Below are 25,373 nucleotides of genomic sequence, written 5' to 3'. Positions count from 1 at the left end.
TTATTTGACGTCTCAGAACCTGAGTGAGCTTCCCCACAAATACTGAGCGGGACACATCTCAATCAATCAATCAATCAATCAATCAATCAATCAATCAATCAATCAATCAATCAGACTCTACGTGTACATCACCTGTCACAGGTTGCGCCTCAAAGTGATTGACTGACGAACGTGGAACCAGAAAAGTCCACTTTCACGCCCGACAGCACGCGATTATTATTCCATTTTTTTATTTCATCTTCCCACTGAAGCTTTTTAATTATTTACTGTTCTGCTCTTGTATCTCACATGTTTTCCGAGCTCACTGGTTATTTATATCTGCATGTTCCAGACTTTAACTTCGGATGAACATTCACATTAATGTTGGATGTGTTGGACGCCAGAGTTGGACGGCGGTCACGATGCAGCCGGACTTTTGTCATTTTAAAACGTTTATTTTTAAATATCTTCTCCTCGTTCGTCTTGGTTAAAAGACAATAACCACCCGGCTCTAAGTCATTAAAAACCCTTCAATGGGATCCTGCCCTCTCAGGCATCATCCACCAGATGAAGGGCGAGTACGAGACGGCGCTGAAGCTCCACCAGGCGCACCTGTCCCTCGCCCAGGAGCTGAGCGACTACGCCGCCCAGGGGCGGGCCTACGGCAACATGGGCAACGCCCACCACGCCCTCGGCGTCTACGACCAGGCCGTCCGCTTCCACCGCCAGGAGCTGCAGATCTCTGTGGAGGTGAGCCCCGGCTCCGCCTCCCTCCCAGGCTCCGCCTCCTGCCCGGAGGCTAAGAAGGACACCGCGGTGACGTCTCTCTCTCTCTCTCTCAGGTGAACGACCGGCCGTCCCAGGCCTCCACGCACGGCAACCTGGCCGTGGCGTACCAGGCGCTGGGCGCCCACGACCAGGCCCTGCAGCACTACCTGCACCACCTGGCCATCGCGCGGGAGCTCCGGGACGCCCAGAGCGAGGCCAGGGCGCTAGGCAAGCTGGACGCCAGGCGCTTCTGTGGGAGGGCGGGGGGGGGTTCCCTAAAAGTCAACTTTAAATTGATTTATTTTTCTTCTTTTCTGCAGCGAACTTGGGCAACTTCCACAGCTGGAGGGGCGAGTACGCCCAGGCCCTGCCGTACTACGGGCAGTACCTGGCCCTGGCCCCCGGCCTGCAGGACCTGGAGGGGGAAGGGAAGGTTTGCCACAACCTGGGCTACGCTCACTACTGCCTGGGGCAGTACGGCGACGCCGTCAGGTCAGAGCCCCGGTTCGTCCGATGGAACCCTTCACGGTGGGGGAGACGAGGACTCGACGATGTCACGCTCTGCCTCTTGTTCCATCCGCCCCCCCCAGGTATTACGAGCAGGACCTGGCCTTGGCGAAGGACCTCCAGGACAAGCTCTCCCAGGCCAAGGCCTACTGTAACCTGGGCCTGGCCCACAAAGCCCTGGGGGAGCACAAGAAGGCGGAGGAGTGTCAGAGATACCTGCTCTCCCTGGCGCAGGCCTTGGACAACACACAGGTCGACGACCGCTTCCTCCTCTGCTTGTTCTTGTTGTTGTTGTTGTTGTTGTGTCCGGCCCACTCTCGAAGCGGTCGCTGACCATGTGGTCGTGTTTGCCTGCAGGCGGTGTTCAGGGCTTTCGGTAACCTTGGCGACGTGTGCGCGTGTCGGGGCGACCTCCCGGCGGCGCTGAGGTTCTACCAGCAGCAGCTGAGTCTGGCTCAGAAGGTCAGCGATCAGAGGATGGAGGCCGACGCCTACTCGGCCCTCGGGTCCGTCCACAGGTGACAAAAGCGGCCGGAGGTCTTTGTGTCGTCTTCTTCTTCTTCTTCTTCTTCTTCTTCTTCCCTTAGCACCTCTTTGCCCTCTTGTCTCCGTCAGGCTGCTCCGCCAGCTGGACGCGGCCTTGTCCTTCCACAGCCAGGAGCTGACGGTGCGCAAGGACCTGGCCGATCAGCAGGGGGAGTGCCGCGCCCTCGGCCACCTGGCGGCCGTGCACATGGCGCTGGGCGACTACGCCACCACCTTCCAGTGTTACCGGGCCCAGCTGGGCCTGGCGCAGGGACTCAGGGACGCCGGCCTGGAGGCGCAGGTCCACGGGAACATGGGCATCACCAAGATGAACATGGGCGTGTTCGAGGAGGCCATCGGCTACTTCGAGCAGCAGCTGGCCATGCTGCAGCAGCTGAGCGGCACCGAGAGCGTGCTGGACCGCGGCCGGGCCTACGGGAACCTGGCGGACTGCTACGACGCTCTGGGGGACCACGAGGAGGCCATTCAGTACTACGAGAAGTACCTGGCGGTGGCTCAGAGTCTGGACCACGTCCAGGACCAGGAGAAGGCCTACAGGGGACTCGGCAATGCACACAGGTACATGAGAAGATCAAAACCCACTTCTCTATAGAACCAGAGGAGCCGCCCCCTGGTGGTCGATAGAGAGAATGCAGCTTTAAGACAGCGCATCGGACCCGGAGGTTCCCGGCGTTATTGACTTGCAGCTGGATCGTAATTATATTTTCGGCTGTCTAGTTTATATGCGAGTAATATTCCAACTATTTTCAATTTATATTTGATCTTTGCTGAGCAAAGGTTTTGTACAAAAATAATCAAGAACTCATTTCATTTGTTTCCTTCTCCCCTGCATTGGGACTGCAGCTGCACTACATCATTTGCATTAAGTCAAATTAATTATAAATGTGTTCTTCTTTTCAGACTAGAATACGAGAACATGTGAACTACTTTTCAACATGTGTTTGTTCCATTAGTCCCTCAGAGGGTCCTCGTGCTGCATTTGACGCCGTAGGCTTTTATTCTATTAGTTTTGTGGGTACATTTATATTCTGTGCGCTCCAATATGTTTGCCAGGAAAACTTTCACACACAAAGTTCCGACGCGCTTTCATCTTAAACGTGCACGTTTTAATTTACCGTCGTAATAATTCTGCCATTGAGAGACGGGAGTAGGGGAAGTTTCAGTACACCTCCTGTGAAACCACAGAAGAAGAAGAGAACGAGAGGAAAGTTGCTGAATTATCTCCACTAGATGTTTCTACTCGTCTCCTCTCTGAGGACACTGGTTTTACAGCCCGCAACCTAAATTATTAACCTTTGCTTTGCTTGAATTGCCCACATGAGGTCTGCGCTTTGGCAGTGGGAAAAAGGCAGTACTGTAATATGTACTTTTAAAATCTACACGCACTTTACTTTTAGTGGTTTTTTTTTAAGATGAAACACAAACGGTCGCGTCCTTCTTCTCACCCCCCTTCAGGTCCATGGGCAGCCTCCAGCAGGCCCTGGTGTGCTTCGAGAAGCGGCTGGTGGTGGCCCACGAGCTGGGCGGCGAGGCCGGGGGCAAGGCCCAGGCCTACGGCGAGCTGGGCACTTTGCACAGCCAGCTGGGCAACTACGAGCAGTCGCTGTCCTGCCTGGAGCACCAGCTGAGCATCGCCCGCGCGGCGGGGGTGAGCGTCCGACCGACCGCCCCGAATATGCCGAGACGTACGTGATGCGCACAGAGCGATGTAGTGAACCCTGCGTTACATGGCAGGATAAACCCCTGGAGGCGGAGGCCAGCGACGCGCTTGGCGGCGTCTACCAGCTGATGGCCGACAACGAGACGGCGCTACAGGTCGGTGCAGACTCGCCGCTGCGCGTGGTTACCGGCCGCCGTTACATATGTTGACACAACGGCCCTCCGTGTTTGAAGATAAACATGGAAGAACAAACGTGAAAATGATATTAAGTATGTTATTAAATTGAAGCAAGCTTTAGCTTAGCTTAGCATAAGGACTGAGAACAGGGGGAAACAACTAACCGGCAGAGACTCAGTGATCTCTGCGAGTAATCCAGCACCGAGCGTCCTGTAAAACCAGAATCTATCATTTTGCAGAGCACAACGTCTTTATGCTAAGCTAACGCCTGTAGGCTCACATCTAGCGTGCAGACGAGATAACGGCGCCTCCTTAAAAGGCCAAACTAGTGCCCTCAGTGACGGCCTCTCCTGCTCCAGTGGCACCAGAGGGCGCTGGACATCGGCGAGCAGACGGGGTGCGTGAGGAGCCAGGGCCGGGCCTACGGGAACCTGGGGCTGACCTACGAGGCCCTCGGCAAGTACGAGCGGGCCGTGGTCTTCCAGGAGCAGCACCTGAGCGTGGCGGCGCAGACCAGCGACCTGATCGGCAAAACGCTGGCCTACGGGAGCCTGGGCAGGACGCACCACGCCCTGCAGAACTACGCCCAGGCCGTGATGTACCTGCAGGAAGGTGAGGAAGCTGCTTTAAAGCAGTTTGTTTGCACATTCAAAAGTTGCACAATTTGACCTCTTGTGTGATCCGGACCAGCAACGAGGCTACGAGGCTACAATGAATTAGCCGCCAATGGACTGATTCACTTGCACATAATGCAGATCCTCACCCAGCCTCCGTTCCACGGCAACATTCTGCAAAGCTTTTTTTGACACTTTGTGTCCTGCAGTGAGGTGACTGCGAACCCATAAATGTTCCAAGAACGTCCTCATGCGCCATTGAACAATGAGCACTTATGTAATAACTGTTACTCCCACCTGAATCCAGAATGTGTCTCACAGCGTTTGCGGTCTGTTTCCGACACGAATCAATAAACTCGGGATGAAAAGCCGGTGAAAAAGTTCCACTTTGCCTGCGCGAGCTTCCCCCTCCGGCGGGTCGTCGTCAATATTCTCGTTTTGATTTGACGTTTCCTCCGACGTGACTTCTCTTTCAAACTCGCTCCCGCAGTCGTGAGTTTTAAAACAAGATTCCTTGTTAGAAGAATAATCCTGCGGCAAAATGGATGAAACGGGTTTAATCGGGCTCAGAGCTTGAAGCGACGACATCCACATCCTCCTGATCTTAATTGATCATTAACTCACCACAACTGCAGTTAACCCCCCCCACAGTGAGAGGGGGCGGGGGGGGGGGGGACTAGATGTTGGATCAGTCTCCATCCGGCCTGATGAGGAGCAATCACGGCCCCTAGCGACTGTGAGGAGGAGATGAAAGGAGACGAGCAGAAGAGAGAAGACGTCTTTGGATTGTGGACGGTGGAAGGAAACAGCAGATGAAAGACAAAAAGGGGAGAAGGAAAGGAAGGAGGATGCAAGGATGGGGGATGTGACCTAAAGTGATTCTGTGAGCAGCGTCTGATCTCCTCCTCTTCCTCCTCCTCCTCCTCCTCCTCAGGTCTGCGTCTGTCGGAGCAGTTGGGTCGCAGAGAAGATGAGGCAAAGATTCGCCATCGCCTCGGCCTCTCGCTGTGGGCCGGAGGGAACCTGGAGGAGGCCCAGCACCAGGTGAGTGTGTGTGCGTGTGTGTGTGTGTGTGTGTGTGTGTGTGTGTGTGGATGCTAACAAGTTTAATTACCAATATTAGTGACATACAACCAACACTAGAATATATCCAGTATGATAATAACTATTCTACCTCATGAACAACGTCTGTTTTTTCTAGTACTCAAATTACACAAATACTTATATACTCTTTCAAGATAAAGGTACTAGTGCACTTTGAAGTACTTTAATGTGAGTACTTCTGTGTACAGGTTGTAACGGTGTGCCGCTCTGTTGTTGTTGTTGTTGTTTACTGTATTGAAGCTGGACATTGAGTACTTCGGATTGTGTATCTGTGTATTTGTACTGCGCTCCGTCTCACCCGGTGTGTGTCTGTGTGTGTCTGTGTGCGTTTCAGTTGCACAGGTCCTCCGTGCTGTTCGAGGCGATCCGTCGGGAGACGCAGCACAGCACCGACTGCAAGCTGTCCCTGTTCGACCTGCAGACCAGCTCGTACCAGGCCCTCCAGAGGGTCCTCGTCAGCCTCGGTGACCTTGTTTGTCCCCACTTATCACATATGTGTGTTAATCCTGTGTGCGTCCTGAGGTGTTAAGCAGCAGAGTCAGTTCATGAGGAGCATTTTGAGAGGTTAAGTCGGGGTCCCCTGCGGGATTTGAACCGGCGACCTTCTGTCTCACCGACGGCTGAGCTGATGGGAATAAAATGCGCGCGAGCTGAGATCCCCTCCGGACCTTCTGTTCCTCATCCATCGCTTTCCTGTGTTGCGCTCAAGGCCGCCACGACGAGGCGCTGGCCACGGCGGAGCGAGGCCGCACGCGAGCCTTCGCCGACCTCCTGGTGGAGCGGCAGAAGGGGGGCGGGCCGGCCGCGACCTCCGACCCCTACGGGCCCGTCACCGTGGAGCACATCCTGGAGACGGTGAACGGGCAGCGGGCCCTGGTGCTCTACTACTCGCTGGCGGGGGGGTTTCTGTACAGCTGGCTGATCTCCCCGGGGACAGGTACACACACACACACACACACACGTAGAACATTCCATAGATAATAGAAATGAATCAAATGTTAATATATATTATTATTTGTTACTTTGTTGTCATTTGTGTTAAAATGATGTGACTCCCTGTGGTGTCCTCTTGCGCCCCCTTCAGGCTGAAACGTGAACCAGCTGTTCACGTCCCTCTCAGTTTGACCTCCGTGACCTCAGGACCCCCCCTTGTGGTTAACTGTTTTAAATGCATTCTAAAGTTTTACAAACTGATTTTAAAGAGATCTTTTTTTTTTTCTCACCGTCCTCCCGACATGCGGCGGCAGGTATCGTGAAGTTCAACGAGGTGTACCTGGGAGAATCCGGCCTGGAGGAGTTCCATGACGCCGGTGGTGGGAGTCCGCAGGGCGGAGGAGGTGGGGGAGGTCCTCTGTCTCTGGATCAGTACATCGGCAACGCCAGGGAGGCTCTGGGCGTGGACAGCCATCACAGCAGGTCGGTCCTTCTCACCGCGTTTGCCACACGTGCACTCTGCTGGCGGTCCTAAGCCCCGCCCCCCTCGTGTCCACCTGGCAGGCGGTGCTCCGGCAGCGAGACGGAGAGCGAGGCAGGAGACCTGTTGGAGCTGAACCACGACCCCACCGGGTACCTCCACATGGTGTCCCGCAACAACCTCTTCAACAGGTCCGGCTGCGACCTCTGACTTGTGAAATATCTCAACAACTGCCGGAGGGAACGATGCAACATTTAACTCACAAAGACAAACCTCCCACTGTGTGTGTGTGTGTGTGTCTGCGTGTGTGTGTGCATGTGTCCATGCGTGTTCCACAGAAGCTGTCAGAGCATGACGAGCCTCTACAGCTCCACGGTGTCTCCGGCGAAAGACGTCCCGTCGTCTCCGCCGCGGCGGCCGAGCGCCCTGAGCAGAGCCCCGCCCCTCCGGGCCCTGTACGACCTGCTCATAGCGCCCATGGAGGGGGTGAGTAGGCCCGCAGGCTGCTTCCCTCCACTGCGCTCACCTCCCTCCTGTAAACCCCCCCCGGGTCTTCCTCTGTCCCCCCCAGGCGCTGATGCACAGCAGTGGACCCGTGGGCCGGCACAGGCAGCTGGTGCTGGTGCTGGAGGGGGAGTTGTACCTCGTCCCGTTCGCTTTGCTCAAAGGCAGCTCCTCCAACGAGTACCTCTACGAAAGGTTCAGCCTCATCTCGGTGCCTTCGTTAGGCAGCCTGGGAGCCGCCATCAAGGTAGGGGGGGGGGGGGTCGGACCCGGGACACCACGAGGGCGAAGGCTCCAGTCTGAATGAAGACGTGCTATTGAGGTAATCGAGATGTATGTACGTGACCCCCGTGTTCCCCCCCCCAGCCGCCGTCCCGCCGCGGGGGGCCCGCGCTGTGCTCGGACGGAGGCTCGGTGGCCGCGGTGGTCGGGGCTCCTCGCCTGCCCCCCTCGGTGATGGACCGCTGGCTGTGGGGCCCGCTGCCCTCGGCCCAGGACGAGGCTCTGTGGCTGGGGGAGCAGCTGGGGTGCCGCCCCCTGGCCGGCGCCGGCGCCACCAAGGAGCGCGTGCTGGCGGCGCTGGGCCAAGCGGAGTGCGTCCACTTCGCCACGCACGTGTCCTGGAAGCTCGCCGCCTTGGTGCTGGCCCCCGGCCGGGAGCACGCCGCCGGGGAGGGGCCGGCGGCGGCTGGGCGGCCGCGCGAAAGGTCGCCGCGCGGCGGGTCGGCGTCTTCGCTGGGAGGGGCCGAGGAGACGAGCGAGGACGGGGAGAGCGCATACGACAGTCCGCCGCTTCACGACTTCCTCCTCACGGCCGCGGACATCCTGGACCTGAGCCTGTCCGTCAAGCTGGTGGTCCTGAGGTACGCCCCCACGCGCCGCTTCAACCTTCCAAACCTTTGACCGACCTTTGACCCCCCCCCCCCCTCGGCCTTTCAGGTTGTACCCAGAGTCCAGCAGCAGGGCGACGGCCGACGGCGTGGTGGGTCTGACCCGAGCCTTCCTGGCGGCGGGGGTCCAGTGCGTGTGCGTGTCCCTGTGGCCGGTGCCCGTGGCGGCCTCCAAGCTCTTCACGCACGCCTTCTACTCGGCGCTCCTCGCCGGCACCAAAGCCAGCGCGGCCCTGACGGACGCCATGAAGGCGCTGCAGAGCAGCAAGCACTTCGCCCACCCGTCCAACTGGGCCGGTGAGCCGAGACCCGACGCGGCAGACTGGCTCCCAACCGCGCGCAGCCTTTAATAATGTGTGTGTGTGTGTGTGTGTGTGTGTGTGTGTGTGTGTGTGTGTGTGTGTGCGTGTGCGTGTGTGTGTGTGGCCCTCAGGCTACATGCTGGTGGGGGCCGACGTGAAGCTCAACAGCCCCATGTCTCTGGTGGCTCAGGCCCTCGCAGAGATCCTGCAGCACCCGGAGAGAGCGAGGGACGCCCTGAGGGTGCTGCTGCACCTGGTGGGACACCGTCAACCGCATATAACACCACCCAGCCACCTGCACCGAGCCTCCGTCAGCTAGCGCCAGCTAGGCTTGGTCTACTTTTTACATTTTACTCCACAGCACTCAAAACACATAAAGCTCCCAATATGTTTTGTTAAAAATGATCAATATTAAGATTTTCTGCTTTCCCTTTTAATCGTTTTAATAACACACAGTCCCCACATTCAAAGTATTTGATGTCAAACCTTTTTATAGTTATTTAAAATTTTGTTGAAATGTTTTAACAGAAGTTTAAGATTCAGACTCGTACGTTTTATTCACATTTAAATAAAGCTTTGAGCTACAATGAAATAAATATTGTCATTATAAGAACATTTTTAAAATGCGCTTATGAAAAAGCTGCTGACGAAATACAACGTTTACTTTTTAAAAACTTTTCTTATGATAAAACCCCCAAATGAGGGTGTCGGGGTCCCCGTGCCGGCCGGTCCCGCCCCCGAGGACCAGGACCGCCGGCGCGTTGACGGACGAGGACGCGGACGCGTTAAATGTCTGCGTCTCTTCCTCCCGGCAGGTGGAGAAATCTCTGCAGCGCATCCAGAGCGGCCAGAGCAACCCGATGTACACGTCTCAGCAGAGCGTGGAGAACAAGGTCTGCTTGTCCCCCCCCCCGCCACACTGTCCCTTTGTCTCCATCAGACGCCCCTCCCCCGCGCACTAACGTCCTCCTCCCTCTGAAGGTCGGCGGCGTCCCCGGCTGGCAGGCGCTGCTCTCCGCGGTGGGCTTCCGGTTGGACTTCTCGGCGGGCGGCGCCGGGCCCCCCGCCGCGGTTTTCTTCCCCACCTCGGACCCCGGGGACCGGCTGCAGCAGTGCAGCACCACCCTGCAGGCTCTGCTGGGTAAGACCCCCCCCTCCCTTTCTGCGATCGCATGCACCTGCAGAGAGACGTGAACCGTGTGCTCGCTGCCCTCAGGTCTGACCCCCCCGGGCCTGCAGGCCCTCTGCAAGCTGGTCACCGCGTCCGAGGCCGGAGAGCAGCTCATCCACAAGGTACGGCGTGCTGCGGGGGGGTCGGGGCCCCCTCGAAAGGCTCACCTGATAGATCCAAACAGCTGACCTGTGCGTTCCTCCTCCACAGCTCCACCAGGTGCTGGTGCAGCTGCAGGCGGGCGACAGGGAGCAGGACTTCTCTCTGGCCCCCGTCCAGGTGGCGATAAGCGTGCAGCTCTGGAGGCTTCCGGGCTGCCACGAGTTCCTGGCGGCGCTCGGTGAGTTAAACTTCCCGCCCGGAGCAGCAGCAGCAGCTGACCGTGAATGTGTAGTTAAGCTCATTGCGTCTCGGTTTGCAATGAAATGCCCCCCCCCTGTGAAGTGCGGTACCTGTGCCCCTCCCAGGGTTGGACCTGTGCGAGGTGGGTCAGGAGGAGGTGCTGCTGAAGACGGGGAAGCAGGCCAGCAGGCGCGTCGTGCACTTCGCCCTGCAGGCGCTTCTCGCCCTCTTTGGTGAGCGTGATGAACTTTAGATAAACGTCTCGTGTCTGTTGACGCTATTTTCTGATTTATGGAGCTTTGTGTCTTCTGCCCCCCCCCCCCCCCCCCAGACTCCACGGAGCTCCCCAAGCGCCTGAGCATGGATAGCTCCTCCTCCCTGGAGTCTCTGTCCTCCTCCCAGTCCGCCTCCCAGCCCCACTCCTTGCCCCTCTCCTTTGGCTGCTACCCCCCCCAGCCCTCCTTCCTGCCCCCGGCGTGCCCGGACAACCTCTCCTGCGACGCCATCTCCGTCTACAGCCTCAGCTCCCTCGCCTCCTCGCTCAGCTTCCTGTCGCGGCCCGAGCCCGCCGGGAGTGACATCATCAGCCAGCGCCCGCACCAGCAAGAGCCGGAGAGGCCTCGCGGCGGCGGGGGCCTCTACGCCTCACACCGCCACTCGGGCGGCCTGCCGAGAGGTCGACCGAGCGATCCCGGAGGAGGAGGAGGAGGAGGAGGCGGGGAGGAGGAGTACGAGGGCTACTCCATTATAAGCAGTGAGCCGTTGGGGCGGGGGAGGAGGGAGTGCGACACGTTGCCCCTGCCCGGGGGACACAGATCCGCGAGAGGCGGAGCCAGAAGGGGGTCCGCCGGGGGTCACGGGTGCCCGCTCACCATTTCCTCCAAGGGAAGCATCAGCACGCCGACGTCGCCGATTAAAGCGCCGCCGCCGCCGCCAAAAGCCCCCAACGGCTCCAGAGCCGAGCTGGACACGTAAGTGTGAGGAGACAAAGACCAGGATGGACTTCAGAGACATCCTGAAGAGACGGACGTTTCCCCTTTTAAAGTCAATTACAGATGTATTACATGTCTCCTTGTATCCTTGTCTCCGGGTTTATTTTGCTTCTTGTCTCCTCGTCTCCTTGTCTCTTGTGTCGTAGTACTTAACCCCTTGTTGGCTTGATGTCCACGTGACTGTGGTCTCTTTTCGTCCCCAGCTGTCCTCCTCGGAGGACGGGGAAAGGGAAGGCGAGCAGCTCGGAGTCGGACCAGTCCAGCACGGAGACGGACAGCACGGTGAAGTCCCAGGAGGAGAGGACGGTGCCGGTGGGACAGCTGGACCCGCAGGAGCTGGCCCAGAAGATTTTGGAGGAGACGCAGAGCCACATGCAGGCCGTGGAGAGCCTTCAGAAGGCGGCGAGGGGGGCGGGGTCTCCCGCAACCGGGGGAGCGCGAGGCTTTCAGCCCTCCGAGAGCAGCGCCTTCAGCCGGCCCCCCAGCGGAGCCGGCCTGAAGCCTCGCTCCTCCCCTCTCTCCCCCCCGGCCCCTCCCCCGACGCGTCCCAAACCCCCGTCACGCTCCTCGTCGCTGCAGATGCTCGTCGTCCCGGCTCCCCCCTCGCCCCCGTCGTCCCTCCCGGAGGCGTCCCTCCGGCTCAGGCCGAGGTATCCAACCTCGCCGTATTCCGGCCACATCTCGCCGGCCCTCTCCTGCTCCTCGGGGGGGTCCGTCTCCGGCCCCTCCAGCCCCGCAGACACCCCCGAACCGGATCGGTCCAAGCGGGACCACAAGATCCAGGCCGTCCACGACTTAAAGACCTTCTGGGCGGGACAGAAACACGAGCTGCCCAGCGCCGCCAGCCTGCTGCGAGGGGGGACCGGTAGGAGGATGACCACGGTCCAGAAGGACGTGCTGGGCTTGCTCCACCTCTCCCCGAGACACGAGCCCTCGAGCAAAAGCGCCGAGGCGTCGAACAGCGACCGGCCGAACGTACGGCAAAAAACGGGGGCCAAGCCGCCGCCACCGCCGCCGCCACCGAAAGGAGGCGTGAAGCTCCCCTCAGGGAACGGATTCAAGTTCCTCTCCCCCGGACACTTCTTCCCTTCCTCCAAATGCTGAGGGTCCTCCTCTGGGTTTGTCCCCTAACACCTTCTGGGTGTTTTTAAGCAACACCTGCTGATCTAAAAGAACTTTAGTGCTGTTTCGTACCGACTGGTTTTTGGTGAAGGGATGTTTTGAATGTGATGACTGTGCCTTCGTTGTGGAGAGAGCTAGAAGGACGAGACAAGAGACGATCTCTGGCTTGGAGAGCATGTGTTCCATGTCTCCTTGTCTCCATCTCTCCACATGTCATTGCCTCTTGTCTCTGTGTCTCCATCTCTCCGAATATCGTTGTCTCCATGTCTCCTTGTCTCGTCCTCCCAGTCTGCCGACTGAGCGCCTTCCTCCTAAATGTTCGCTATACGTTTGTGAGAGTTGACCTGAATTAGATTTTGATTTATGGTGTGTTAATTATGGTTGAACATTGCTGCGATTGATGTTTATTTTGTAAAGTAAGCTGTGTTTTTCCGGTCATTACAACACATTTTATATGAAGATAATTGATGACGAGGGGCAAACCTTTTGATATTTTTTATGAGGATGTGTATGATCATCAGCATGGTACCAAATAACTTTATAATGTACCATTTTGCAGCAATGCCGGACTCCTATATAGAAATATCTGAACATGTGGAAGAATAAAAATGTTTGTTTCCTTCTTTTGTGTTCATAGTTATTCTCTTTCCATACATAATATGTTAGGTCAGAAAATGTCATGGGAAAAAAAGCCTAAAGATATTAAGCCAATTTTTTTTAGAAAAGGTGTTAAAAAATACCAGGTCAAAAAATGTTTGGAAAATAAGTCAAAATATGTTAGGTCTGAAATACATTTTCAAAAAATAAATGTCATGCAAATGAAAAGTCACCCTATTTTAGGTCGAAAAATGTCATGCAACAAAAAATATTCAAATTATCAGGTCAAAAAAGTTAAAAAATAAAAGGTCGAAAAATGTTTTGAAAAAAGGCAAAAAATGTAGGTCAAAAAATGTATTGAAAAAATGTTAGGTCAAAAAATGTCATGGGGGAAAAAAAAGTAAAAAATATATGCTCAAAAGGGTTTTGTAAAAATGTGTTCGGTCAAAAAATATTAGGTAGAATTTTTGTTTTAATTGTCAAAATATGGAACAAAAAAAAAATAGTAGGTCGAAAAATGTTTTGAAAAAAGTCTAAATATATTAGGTCGAAAACTATAATGGAAAAAACTTTTTAAAATATATATAAATAAATATCAATGTCATTAACGCATATCGTTTTAAAGCACTGCAGCCAATCACATTTTTCCTGGAGGGCGGACTGAACTTGTTGATAATTCTAACTGGTGTCCGCTCCCAGTGCGCAGGCGCAGCCCGGGTGACGAAGATGGTGCTTATCAAGGAATAGTGAGTCTGAAGTGTTATTTAAAAACGTATTTTGGTGCATATACGGTCGCGTTTTCATCCGTCCGCCTCCGCATCAGTGGGGAGTAAACACGCGGGTGTCATTTAGCGCTGTCGGTTGCTCGATTTTTCCATTATGTTGTCCGCACGGAACCCGCTCTGAGCGGAGTGGATCAGGACGTGGATAACGGGACACACCGGTCTTTTTTAGGCGTTGCTAGTGGAAGCTAACGTTAGCATCCGAGTTGTAGCAGGCAAAGGGTGTAATTAGCTTATTAACAGGTTACATAAACCGGCATTGCTGGTCACACACAAACAGTCGGCACTTTCAGTTTGTCAGCTCGACTTTAAAGGTTGAAAAATCCGCCTCGACGTCAACGAGTCTACCGAGCTAGCGGCGCGTTATATCTGCACAGCGCCGTAATGTTAAGCTTTTGCTCCCGTGCGCTAGAGATTAAGGTTCCTTCCCTTCCGTCGGATTTACCCAGAATGCTAGCTGCGGCTAGCTTAGCCGCTTAGCCGCCGGCTAACCGCTGCCGTCACTCTTCCCCCCCCCCCCGACAACTGTGTGCGATTTTGGGAGGCACACGTCAATTGCAACGAGCACGACCACAGACGTCAGCGTCACGTCGCGCAATGGGCAGAAGTTAGCCTTCGTTATCGGCCCACGTCAGCCAGCAGTTGTACCCTTCAAGCTAGCTTGAGGTTAAAACGGGACTAGTTGTTCTGTTACCCTGCGGGCGGCTAACGGGCGCACAGCCCGCTGTGTACACACCGAAACGACACACCGCGGGTCGCGGTGCTCGCTAACGGAGGGGCTCGTTCTCATGCAGACTTTTTCCCAGTAATGCTAACTAGCTTTGCTCTGTGGCTAACCCGTGTAGCAGCTCCACATAGCCAGCGCCGGTTAGCCCGCTGCTAAATGAAATCACAGTAATTGCGCTTCGGAGGACCTCCGCGTCTGGTGAAAACGTGCATAGCCTGTTATAACTCCGCATGGTGTGTTTCTGCAGCCCGGGTATCCATCTATAGCCACGTAATAGCACCAGTAATAACGACAATAACTGCACCTTGTATACACTTGAATGAACACAGTGACAAAGTGATACAATTAGCGTGAGACAACACAGTAAATGTAAATAAATATCATCGAGATGATCTTCACCCTGACTTGAGTTTTAATAAAATGGTCCATTTTAAGATTAGAACATGCAGAATAATTTGCTTAGGTTCTGCTATTTACTCGAGGGTATCTGTCAACTATCTTGTGCAATAGAATAAACAACGGATTCGGTACAGTTTGAAGGTTTTGAACATTGTGTCTCGCTTCTTGGAAGTGCAGCTTTTCGTGACAATGTGGAGGCCTGTATGTTGACCTCATAAAGAGAAACACGTGACATGGTGACCAATCAAAGGCACCTGGCAGTGTCGTAACCCGGGGTTACCTGGGTGGTGCTGGTGGTGCTGGTCCTCTGTAGAACTCGTACCAGATCTTCTCCCATGGACGAAAACACCAATTTGGAAATGCTCAAATGTTGTTGTTTTTTGTGTGTTCCTCCAGATGCTGATTCAACTTTATGTTCTTTTTCTTATTCCGTGTGTTTTAGGCAGCGTTTCAAAGTGCACCACACTGAATCGGTTCATTTCTCTCGTAAATAGATTTAGTGCACCGAGCAACATTTTTCAGACGAGAGGAGATCTGCGTCTGCTTCTTTCTGAGCGCGCACAACGAGTTGTAAAGTTACACAACTGAAAAGGAAACCACGTTTAGTGGCTGACTTTGTCCCGCAGAAGCCAAAGTTACAAAGTTCTGTCTACTGGGTCGCGTTATTCATGAATGTCACTGATATCCAGGTCACTGTCACTTCTGCTCTCTGATCAAACCGCTCGCTTATCCGTTTGTCGGTGCGAAACCACTGAGCCAAACGGAGACGAGCGATCAGGCCGCATTGAGAGGATTCTGCAGGCGGCTCTGAGCTCACAGTACCTGTGCTGCAGGTGTCCGTCATGTCTGCAGAGGCCCCCCACAGGGCCGGCTCTTACATAACTCCAGGCAACCTGGACACACTCCGCCACTTGGACTGTGACTGGGCGACCTTCTGTCCAGCGGTTCGGCCCTTTTATAATCCAACCAGGCAATTTCCAGTGCGGACCCTTCGGCTGTAACCCAACGTGTTGGCCGGCGTCGGCACGGTTCGTTTGTTTGTGTAATGAACGCATGCCACTGAATATTATAGACGCAACTCGGCAGGGCTTTTCTGTTCCTGGCCTCAGTGGTACGCACGTTGTTCCTGGCGCGTCACAATCGATTTGTCAACAGCATAATCGAGCACATCGCAGGCGTCACACTTTTTACTCACTAAAACAGACCGATGTACTACAGGGAACATCGCCGAGGGAAGACGGCAGCGACGCGTTACTTCATGTTACAGCAAGAGCTGAACCCACAACCACAACGCTGCACGTGCTTAGTCCACAACATTTCTTAGAATAGAGAAGAGACGAATCTGTCCTTCAAAGACGTTTCTATTGATCGGCCATATCCATCACCTTTGACTTGGTTTGGATATTTTCTCCACGCGTCTTTGTCTCTTTGCTATAATTACATTTCCAGAGCCGTATTCTTCACGTCGTCGGGCCCCAGCGAGCTTCGTCAATCAGGTCCCGTTGAAGTTAAAGGTCCCGAACGTTTGCTCAGGATGACGGTCGATTCCTTCACTTCGTCATTACGCGGTGATATTTAAATACAGGCGGCTCATGATGAGCCGCTGGCTGTGTGAGCCTTCGAGTCAGTGTTTTCATATTGATCGGCATGAATCCTGTTTCCATAGATAACGCCGATCACGCTCTGGTCTTAAGAAACCCTCGTGCATGATTTCATGCTTGCGTTTTGCTGGCTGTAAGCACAGCGATTGCTGTTCTCCTTGTAGTTTAATAACCGCGTGTAGCTGCTCCACAGCGACGTACTGTGAGGGACCAAAGTGGGGGTTCGACGTCAGTTCCTCTTTCTTTTCCCCCCCAACATGGAGTTTATCTACGCGTGCTTCATGCTTTGGGCTTTTTGTGAGGTCACTCGGTGCCATTCGCACGCCGACGGATGGATTTCATGATAAATATGTGGTAATATGAAGTTCCTGGTCCATCAGGCTCTGCTGGTTGGAGCCCAGCTGTCTGGTCCACATCCTCAACGTTTGAACGTCTGCTACTTTCCACAAATGTGTCTAACTTTTTGTTTTGTTTCTCTCTCCACTTCCTGCCCGCCTCGTCCCCCCCGTCTCCCCCCTCAGCCGTGTAGTGTTGCCAGTCTCTGTGGAAGAGGTGAGTGATCGTTGCCCCCCCCCCCCCGTACCCTGTTTGACATCACCGCCGCCTCCGATTGTCGTGCGTATCGCAGCTGAAGCCTAAATGACGAACGCTGGTCCAGTCGCCCTTTGTCTGGGTCACAGCTAACACAACGGCCTCTGTTCGAGGGCGCCGGGGGGGGGCGTTGGCGGAAAGCGAGCTGGACTCGCCCGTGAGCTCAGCCTTCCCGTCATAGCAATCACTTATGTTGTGAAATTGGGCTTTTGTCATCATACATCGGGCCGCTTTCCCCTCGGTTCTGTTTGTTTCCCCATAAACTGCCTCCGCTGTCCAGACTCGAGTGACGACTAAGCAGAAAAACACACAAGGCCTCATTTGAAACCGGTGTAATAAAGAAGTGGAGCCTCTGGTGGCTGTTAGCGGTACCGCGTCCTCCCGAGGGCGGCCCGGTTCCTGCCTCGTCCGGCAAATGGTCTCTTGGATCAGGTCCTGCAGTCTGATGCCGTTTCACTCAGCCGGCGTCCTCTGTCTCCGTCTCTGTCCCAGTATCAAGTAGGGCAGCTGTTCTCTGTGGCCGAGGCCAGCAAGAACGAGACGGGGGGAGGAGAGGGCATCGAGGTGCTGAAGAACGAACCTTACGAGAAGGATGGCGAGAAGGGACAGTACACGCATAAAATCTACCACCTAAAGAGGCAAGTCTGACGGTCCTGTGAGTGTTTGTATTCCTGTGCTACATGTGAACACGCATGCAGCCGTGGTGGGGGGGGGGGGCATTTGTTTTATCGCTCTGTGACCGACATCGACTAGACTTAAAGTATAAATTATTTATAAATACCAGCGTCACACAGCAGGCTCTTGTGGCTTTGCTATTGTCCTTTTGGCCAAGTAACCGGAGTGGGACGGACACCGGAGACCCCCGTCTGGACGCGTTGGTTCGGGTGGGAGCAAACTAGCAGCTGGACCTCCTCGCGTGTTCCTGCTTCGTACGGAAGAAGAAGATCTTTTTTTTTTTTTTTCTTCTCTGATGATAACGTGGCGCCTTCCTCTCCAGCGACATGACGGCGTGCAGCTCGACCTCCCGGATTCTCCTAAATATAAATATACTTTAGTCATTAGACATAATAACTCTTATTAATAGGAGAACTGAACGTGTCCTTATTGTCCGGCGTGTGACTGGTTCTTTGAGGCTGCAGGAGAACACGTCTTGGAGGATAATTAACCATCCTAGAAGAAACCAAATGCTTTAATTCAGCTACACAGGCAGACAAAATGTCCCGCTCCAGATCTGCGGGTGCTTTTATTTCTAAAGGTTTGACTTCCTTCTTCTCCCTCTGCAGTAAAGTCCCAGGTTATGTGAAGATGATTGCACCAGAGGGAGCGTTAGTTTTTCACGAAAAGGCTTGGAACGCCTACCCGTACTGTCGCACCAGTAAGTTGATGCCGGCCAATGAATGCGTTCATGTTTGATGTTGTCTCAGTGCAGTGAGCTAGAGGACGACCGAGTCTCTTAATGGAGGGTGGATGTGTCCTCTGTAGCTTAAACAGTTAGTCAAAGATGATTCACGTCCCGCCGGAGTCCTCCTTTCTGATGCCTATCTTCTCTCCTCCTCCCCCCTCATCCCCCCCGACCCGCCTTCCTCTGCAGTTGTGACGGTGAGTAGTTTACTATTTACGCCTTTTCATTCCCCTGCATGTCTTTGTGTACATGGGCTAACCGTGGAGCTAACCGCTAACAGCAGCAGCAGCATTGTCCATCATTTCATTCAGTCTTTTTATTATTACGTTACTGTCATTCAGCTGACGCTTCAACCATAAGGATACAAACTCAAGGGCAATCTCATCAAATAAGCCGATCTACAACTTGCTTTAGATAAAAGCCATTATGAGTACAATTTTAATTTGTTTAATGTTTTAGGCGAGTCTGAAGAGATCTCATCTTGAGTCTCAAGAAATCACCCGTCACAGAATAAATCCAAATGTTTAGAGGGGGAAAAAAGCATCTGTAAGTCTGATTTGTAAGGTGTTTTGATCACTAATACTAGTATGGTGTGTGCCGGCGTGACGTTACCTACTTACCTCCCAGTACTCCCACACAGCAGCCGACTCCACGCGGGTTAAAGATAGAGCCGAGCAGCGCCGCCGGTGTCGTTTCAGTAGAAACGTCTGATCGGTTAATTGGATTTAGCCGAAGGTTTAAGTTCATCTTCGTCCGTTCGGCGTGTGCGCGAGCTGATGATGATGATGATGCCGCCCTGATTGTGCGTTTTGTCTCCTGCTTTTCAGAATGAGTACATGAAGGACGACTTCATGATAAAGATCGAGACGTGGCACAAACCCGACATGGGAACAATAGAGAACGTGAGAAAAACACAGCTGTGTCCTGGTCCTACGTTTCCCATAATGCAACACAAGCCCCTGTTCATAATGCAGGCTCTCTGTTTGAAATGAATCTCCCTGATTCCATAAAGAGGCGGCGAGGAGTAGAGTCCCATTCGGTTTGCACTCGGCACAGATTTGAATGCGTCCTCGTTTCCTGCCTCCTGGGTCCTAGTTTCACCCGCTTGTCTCTCCCGTGTCAGGTCCACGACCTGGACGAGCAGACGTGGAGGACCGTGGAGGTGTCTCCCATCGACATCGCCAACAGAGACGAAGTCACCCACGGGGTGAGTCGCTGCTTTTGAAGAAAGCTGGACCTTCCTGTTGCAGGATGTCTCCACCCCGAGGAGGAGATGCGTCTCCCAGGGGTCACGAACCATTGGCCACGAGGCCTCACTGAACCGAACGCTGCTTTGAGCCGAGCTCTCATTCCTCTTGATGCAAGTTCAGAGTAAAGGAATGAACTACGCACGAGATCTACAGCTGCACTTCCCTGTAGCCTCACACAAAACTTCCCCCTGTGCCTTTTGGAGACGCAATAATTCAGTTCCTTTCTTCCTTCTGCCACTTCTCCCTTTCACACATTCTGTGGGTGATTGTAATCAGGAATAAAGATGCAGACGGGTGTTTTTTTGGGGTAATGTGCTTAGAAGTAGGGTTCGTTTCCTGTGCCTCGTGCCACTCTGGAACCAGCAGCTAATCAACTCCAGCTTTGGCTCCAGAGTTCAACTCATCAGGCTCCTATTCTAAGGGAGGTTCCTCTAGTCGCTAAGACACGTGACGTTAGCTCGATGCTACGTCGTAGTAACGGCTCAGCTGGGCTAGTTGTACTAGTTCACCGTTCGAATGGGACCGTTTCTTTGAAAGGGGCGTCTCGCGGGTCTCGTGTTGCCTTCATGACCCCACTTTTAACTGAAGGTAATTAAGGCGGCAGCCTCTGGTTCTGCCAGTGACCAGCAGGGGGCGACTCCTCATAGACGTTCTCATAGACGTCTCATGTTTACAATGAAGTGACTCTACTTCATTGTAAACATGAGTTTATGGTCTCAGTCTGTAGTCTCCAGTCTTCTTCATTTAGTAAATCATGGTCCATGTAGAGTCAAACGCACCATACGACAGGGGACGCTTTAGGGCGGGGCTTACTGAGATTGACAGGTCTCTACCAGAGACGTGTATACTGCCTTTGGTCTCTTCAAAGCCCCAATCGGGCTGCATTTATTGAGCCCAGGTCGTTCTGTCTCTTTTTCCAAAGCATGATGATGCTCGTCACCTGTCACTCAGTTGTAGCTAAACGCCAAGTTGCCTGTGGTTTTACATCTTTAAGCAGCCATTAAGCCCGTTTCATCCAGGTGGACGTTTCTCACACGGGCTCCTGTCTCCTAATGACTTAAGTGGATCAGTGTTGAAGCCGGGGCTTAATCTGAACGTCCATCTGGTCTCGGCAGTGCTGATGGATTACAACGGCACAGTGAGCCTTGACCTCTGGGTCAATGTTTTATTTTTCAGACAATCAAATGGGTTTTTAATCTGTATATTAATGCTAAGACAACACCTAAAGCCTCACAGATGTTTCTTTCTGGTTGGTTGACCTTGCCTGGATTGAATCTGGATGGAATATAAATTAGGATAGACATGGTCAAGAAAAATAATAATAATAATAATAATAATAAGAACCAACCTGCTTCGTCCTCGACAGCTTTGAACAGTGAGGTTTGGCAACACGGGGCCTTTTTGTTGGACTAGCGTGGAGCCCCGCCCTAAAGCGTCCCCTGCTTTATGGTCTATTGAGAGACCTGTCAATCAGCATGTAGCCCCGCCCTAAAGCGCCCCCTGCTTTATGGTCTATTGAGAGACCTGTCAATCAGCATGTAGCCCCGCCCTAAAGCGCCCCCTGCTTTATGGTCTATTGAGAGACCTGTCAATCAGCATGTAGCCCCGCCCTAAAGCGCCCCCTGCTTTATGGTCTATTGAGAGACCTGTCAATCAGCATGTAGCCCCGCCCTAAAGCGCCCCCTCCTTTATGGTCAATTGAGAGACCTGTCAATGGTCTGTTTGACTCTAAATGGACAATAATGTACTAAATGAGCATCGTGCTGTATCGAAGAAGACTTGAGACCATAAACTCATGTTTACAATGTTTACTGAGGGAATAAATCAAGAGAGAAGTAGAGTCATTTTCCCATACACGTCTATGGGAGCAGAGGAGTCGCCCCTGCTGGTCACTACAGAGAACACAGCTCCAACACTCGTCTGTAGCTTCTCTCAGGGAACTAATGTTCTGCTTCCATGATGTTTTAGGACTATAAGCCAGAAGAAGACCCGGCCCTGTTCCACTCCGCCAAGACGGGCAGAGGGCCCCTCGGGCCCGACTGGAAGGTACCCGACGTAGACCCCGACGTAGCACCCTGAAAGCCCCGCCAGAGACTAACGCTCTCACCTCCCGTCCTCCACAGAACGAGCTGAAGACCGACTGTCCCTACATGTGTGCGTACAAACTGGTCACGGTCAAGTTCAGGTGGTGGGGTCTGCAGACCAAAGTGGAGAACTTCATCCACACGGTAGGCCTCCTCTCCTCTGGTGTTCATGCGTTTAGCGCAGTATTGGTTGTGTTTCTCACCACGGCCTGCGGACCACCTTCTTTAAATAAAAACTGGAACGCGCTTTGAGCATTTCTTGGGCGGAGAGGAGCACTTCCATCTTCCATGCAGAAGTGTGTTTGGTCTGTCGTGCGTGAGGAAGACGTCTCGCTGAAGGAAGAGACGCCGGCGTTCTGGAAAACAAACACAGGAAACAACAAGACTTCTTCTTCCTTCCACAGCAAGAAAGGCGCATTTTCACCAACTTCCACCGCCAGCTGTTCTGCTGGATGGACAGGTGGGTGGGTCTCACCATGGAGGACATCAGGCGGATGGAGGAGGAGACCCAAAAAGAGCTGGAAGAGGTAAATGACTCCTTCCTGTCCCTCACGCCGGTGCAGTAAAAGTACCAGTGGATCTGTTGCATGTTTACAGACCTACAGAAGCCGGAGGGGGGGGACGGGGGGGGGGCTCTGTTGTGAGTGTTGTGGTCGGACCAGGCGGCCGGAGGCGAGGCGTTTTTTTTTTTTTTTAACCCTTTCACCCCTGATTGCTCCCGATCAGATGCGTCAGAAGGGAGACGTGCGAGGCACCTCAGCGACTGACGTGTAGAGGCCCGTCGCTGTAGGTCACAAACCGAGAGGCAGGCTGAGTAAGTCTCCGCCCCCCCCCCCACCGCCGCCGCCGCCACCGCCGCGGGAGGTGGAGGAGGCTGGGCGGCGCTGCATGGAGCATCCTCCTCCACCTTGTCTCCACTCTATCTTCTCCCCATTGTTCCATCTCGTTCTAACCGCTCTGCTTCCGCTCATCAGCTCACGTCCTGACGTCCTCACTCTGCTTTCTCTTTGTTCGGGGGGGGGGCTGCACGCCGGGGGGGGGCTTCATTCATAAAGTTCCCCATCAACTTCTTCTTGGTATTTCTGCACGGTTGCACATAAAAATCAGGCTGCAATAATGTTAGCATAATGTTAGCATAGCATGTTAATATAAGATTTGACTTCCTGTTTAAAGCGTATTGGAGAAAAATGTGTTTGAGCTTAAAGGACCTTTTAAATCAGATGTTGAATTTTAGAAATTAAATATTTAAAAAAAAGGTATGAAAATGTATAATAAAATATGTCAAACAAAGTGTAAAGAGTAAGTTTATAACGGGTATGTTATTAAGGGATGTACTTTACTGTCGGTCTTTACTGTCTTTGTTTAGCCTTTAAAATAACGTTTGACCTTCAGTTTATCTGATAATGCTTTTAATTGTAAGATTTGGTTGTTGAAATAATAATGAAGCAAGTCGGTCGATAACTTGGACTTTCAAAGCTTTATTTAAACAGATATAAATGTAAAAAGTGTTGCAGCTCTACAACACTTGTCGCTGAGATGTTTGTCCCCCCCCTGCATGCGCTCACCGACGTAAACATGTCCACTGTGGTCTCCTTCTAACTGCCCCCCCCCTCTCTCTCTCTCTCTCTCTCGCCCAGCTGCGTAATACAGGTCCGATTCGAGGCACCAGTGCTGCTCATGAGCAATGAGGCAAATCAACCAAACCCCGTCACGATGATGTCATCAGAGACCACGATGAGGAGGGGCCCCCGGCGTTGCGTCTCCTCCCCGTCTCACATGATTCATTGGGGGGTTTGATGATGAAGATTGGTTAACAGTACTGTACAGATTCTACCCCGATCACAAGCCTCCTGGTCACTACAGAAAACACATGGTTTTGCATATAGATATAAAAATGTAATGTAAAAAAAGAAGCCCCCCCCCCCCCCCCCCTCTTTGCACAGAACGTAACTGACCTGATGTGTAATCGTTAGTTGGGCTTTTGTTCTTATACAGACGTGTGAACCGTGACTCAAAGTCGAGCCTTTTAAATTATTTACAATGTTTTTAGCTTCCCACAACAATTGGTATGAGAAGACCCCCCCCCCCCTCCATCCCACCCCCATCCTTGTATTATAACCACCCTCCGCCCCCCCAGGATTGCCTATACTCCTTCCTGGTGAATCCCCCCCTCACCCCCACTGCGGTCTCACTCATGTCTTTTCTTTTTATGGATTTGTCATCATGTCGCCCCCCCCCCCCTCCTCCGCCCCCCCTCCATCACGTGTGCATGTGGACAACAGCAACTCCTCGCTCAACTGTCACTGCATGCGTGCAGTCGCTGCAGTGCAGCTTTCTCTCGAGTGGTGTGCGTGTGCGTGTGCGTGTGCGTGTGTGTGTGTGTGTGTGTGTGATCAGCTGCCTTGGCTCTTAACGGACGTCGCTCTGGAGGTGGAGGTGGAGGCTCCTGCGTGGCCTCCGTCACTAGCAAGCCGTCGCTGCATGTCTTTCCTCCCCCAGGAGGGCTCTAAAAAACCTCCACCCGAGCTTCTTTCTTTTGCTTTTTAAAACTGAAACTAAAACAAACGAGAGCATGAATCAAGGACGTGTTTTTCCAAAGTGTATATTAATCAAACCACCGCTTCCTGTCTGGACTGACGGTGTTTGTCGTAGTCGAGGACCGACGAGCGTTCTGCACGTGTCCAGTTCTTTTTAATCGTTTCATCTTCCTGTAGGAGAGTCGGTCCGATGGCTTTGGGCCGAGACGTGTGTGCGTGTCTGTGTGCGTGTGTGTGTTGGACCGGTGTTCTTCGTGCGAGGCCCGTTGTAGAAATGGACACGTTGTGCGTAGCCGCGTCGGGTCCGTCTGAGTCGTCTGTGCTCGAGGAAAAGTTTCTTTAAAAGTAAATCACTAAATGAGTCCGTCTTTGGATCTGCACGCTCAGCAGCTTTTATTTCCTTCTGCTCTTTAGTCTCGGTGGTGTTTGATCGTTAGAAGCTCTTGAGGAGCGTCGGAGAAGAAGGGAAATCCTTTTTTTGATGTTGTTTTTGCTTTACGGGGGGGGGGGGGGGCTCTTCCCTCTGGATCAAACCGGACCGTGTGATGTACAGTACGGGATCACTTCTACGAGGGGGGGGGGCTTAGTGAACAGGTGGAGTCAAATACTGCTGTCTTTATTGTGATCATGAACACACACTCGCAAAATCTACTGTTTTTTTCTTTTATGTTTTCATTTTGAAAGACAAAGACTCACGATGTACTCTGTTTTATTCTTTTCTGACGAGGCGACATTCAGGGGAATTGGTAGTGAATGTAAAACAGTTAGTTCATGTTTGTTTTGTTTTTTTCACGGCTCCCGCGCTGTGACAGAAGGTCTAGACAATGGAACATAACAGAATATCTAATAAATTTGATCAAATAAGAGAATCAATGTGCCGTTTCCTGGTTTTCTTTTTTTTTTTTTCTTTTTTTTCTTTTGAGGTGATTATTGACTTTTTCATGTTTGCTTTTAATTCTTCACGACATCTCTATAAAGAAATCACTCGTGATTCGGATACGTAATATTATTACATTATTATTGTTTCAGACGTTTCAGGATCAAATTAGATTCAATATGAAAAACGTAAAACAAAAAATGAGCAGCAACTTTATAACATTCCTGCAGAAAATCTGCCAGTGGGAGATGAAGCTAAACTCTAACATGTATTGATTTGTTAAATTAAACTTCTCTACCAGTGAACATAAAGAAACATTAGTGAAATAATGGATCGAAAAAAAGTATAGTAATTATAATACAAGCATTGGTGTGGTTAAACAGCACTTGTATCTTTCACAGTGAAAGTATTATTAAAAAAAACATCAAAATCTA

The 25,373-nt window shown here is 52.7% G+C and overlaps 2 protein-coding genes across 5 annotated transcripts in view; both read left to right on the top strand.

Moving 5' to 3' along the window:
• ttc28 (tetratricopeptide repeat domain 28) overlaps window positions 1-12,715 on the top strand; it is a 38,746-nt gene extending 26,031 nt beyond the window's left edge. For 2 of the 3 annotated variants that reach the window (XM_078088748.1, XM_078088750.1), the window contains 26 exons: window positions 533-729; window positions 822-975; window positions 1,068-1,239; window positions 1,338-1,506; window positions 1,612-1,772; window positions 1,870-2,358; window positions 3,256-3,448; window positions 3,535-3,615; window positions 3,997-4,249; window positions 5,186-5,295; window positions 5,690-5,819; window positions 6,065-6,292; window positions 6,603-6,771; window positions 6,853-6,960; window positions 7,108-7,255; window positions 7,341-7,520; window positions 7,640-8,136; window positions 8,213-8,460; window positions 8,597-8,721; window positions 9,281-9,358; window positions 9,447-9,606; window positions 9,682-9,758; window positions 9,847-9,976; window positions 10,104-10,211; window positions 10,310-10,949; window positions 11,174-12,715. In XM_078088748.1, coding sequence (XP_077944874.1) covers window positions 533-729; window positions 822-975; window positions 1,068-1,239; window positions 1,338-1,506; window positions 1,612-1,772; window positions 1,870-2,358; window positions 3,256-3,448; window positions 3,535-3,615; window positions 3,997-4,249; window positions 5,186-5,295; window positions 5,690-5,819; window positions 6,065-6,292; window positions 6,603-6,771; window positions 6,853-6,960; window positions 7,108-7,255; window positions 7,341-7,520; window positions 7,640-8,136; window positions 8,213-8,460; window positions 8,597-8,721; window positions 9,281-9,358; window positions 9,447-9,606; window positions 9,682-9,758; window positions 9,847-9,976; window positions 10,104-10,211; window positions 10,310-10,949; window positions 11,174-12,074 — 5,906 coding nt within the window. In that variant the 3' untranslated portion in view covers window positions 12,075-12,715. The remainder of the gene's footprint in view (window positions 1-532; window positions 730-821; window positions 976-1,067; window positions 1,240-1,337; window positions 1,507-1,611; window positions 1,773-1,869; window positions 2,359-3,255; window positions 3,449-3,534; window positions 3,616-3,996; window positions 4,250-5,185; window positions 5,296-5,689; window positions 5,820-6,064; window positions 6,293-6,602; window positions 6,772-6,852; window positions 6,961-7,107; window positions 7,256-7,340; window positions 7,521-7,639; window positions 8,137-8,212; window positions 8,461-8,596; window positions 8,722-9,280; window positions 9,359-9,446; window positions 9,607-9,681; window positions 9,759-9,846; window positions 9,977-10,103; window positions 10,212-10,309; window positions 10,950-11,173) is intronic. The other variant, XM_078088749.1, reaches the window with a different exon arrangement.
• Window positions 12,716-13,304: 589 nt separating this feature from the next.
• Window positions 13,305-24,928, top strand: pitpnb (phosphatidylinositol transfer protein, beta). 2 transcript variants are annotated; one of them, XM_040197501.2, is made up of 12 exons: window positions 13,305-13,435; window positions 16,720-16,750; window positions 17,282-17,427; window positions 18,073-18,164; window positions 18,381-18,388; window positions 19,019-19,093; window positions 19,315-19,398; window positions 21,410-21,487; window positions 21,565-21,669; window positions 21,930-22,052; window positions 22,252-22,339; window positions 23,163-24,928. In XM_040197501.2, exons 1-11 carry the CDS (start codon window positions 13,416-13,418, stop codon window positions 22,297-22,299), a joined length of 810 nt encoding a protein of 269 aa, XP_040053435.1. In that variant the 5' UTR covers window positions 13,305-13,415; the 3' UTR covers window positions 22,300-22,339; window positions 23,163-24,928. The 2 variants fall into 2 exon arrangements, with proteins under 2 accessions (XP_040053435.1, XP_040053434.1); XM_040197500.2 differs by lacking the exon at window positions 22,252-22,339 and having other exon boundaries at window positions 23,163-24,926.
• The last annotated feature ends 445 nt before the right edge of the window (window positions 24,929-25,373 follow it).

The sequence above is a fragment of the Gasterosteus aculeatus genome, chromosome 14 (assembly GCF_964276395.1).
Source record: "Gasterosteus aculeatus chromosome 14, fGasAcu3.hap1.1, whole genome shotgun sequence".
Classification (NCBI taxonomy): Eukaryota; Metazoa; Chordata; class Actinopteri; order Perciformes; family Gasterosteidae; genus Gasterosteus; species Gasterosteus aculeatus.
This window is presented reverse-complemented; position numbering and strand designations above follow the sequence as displayed.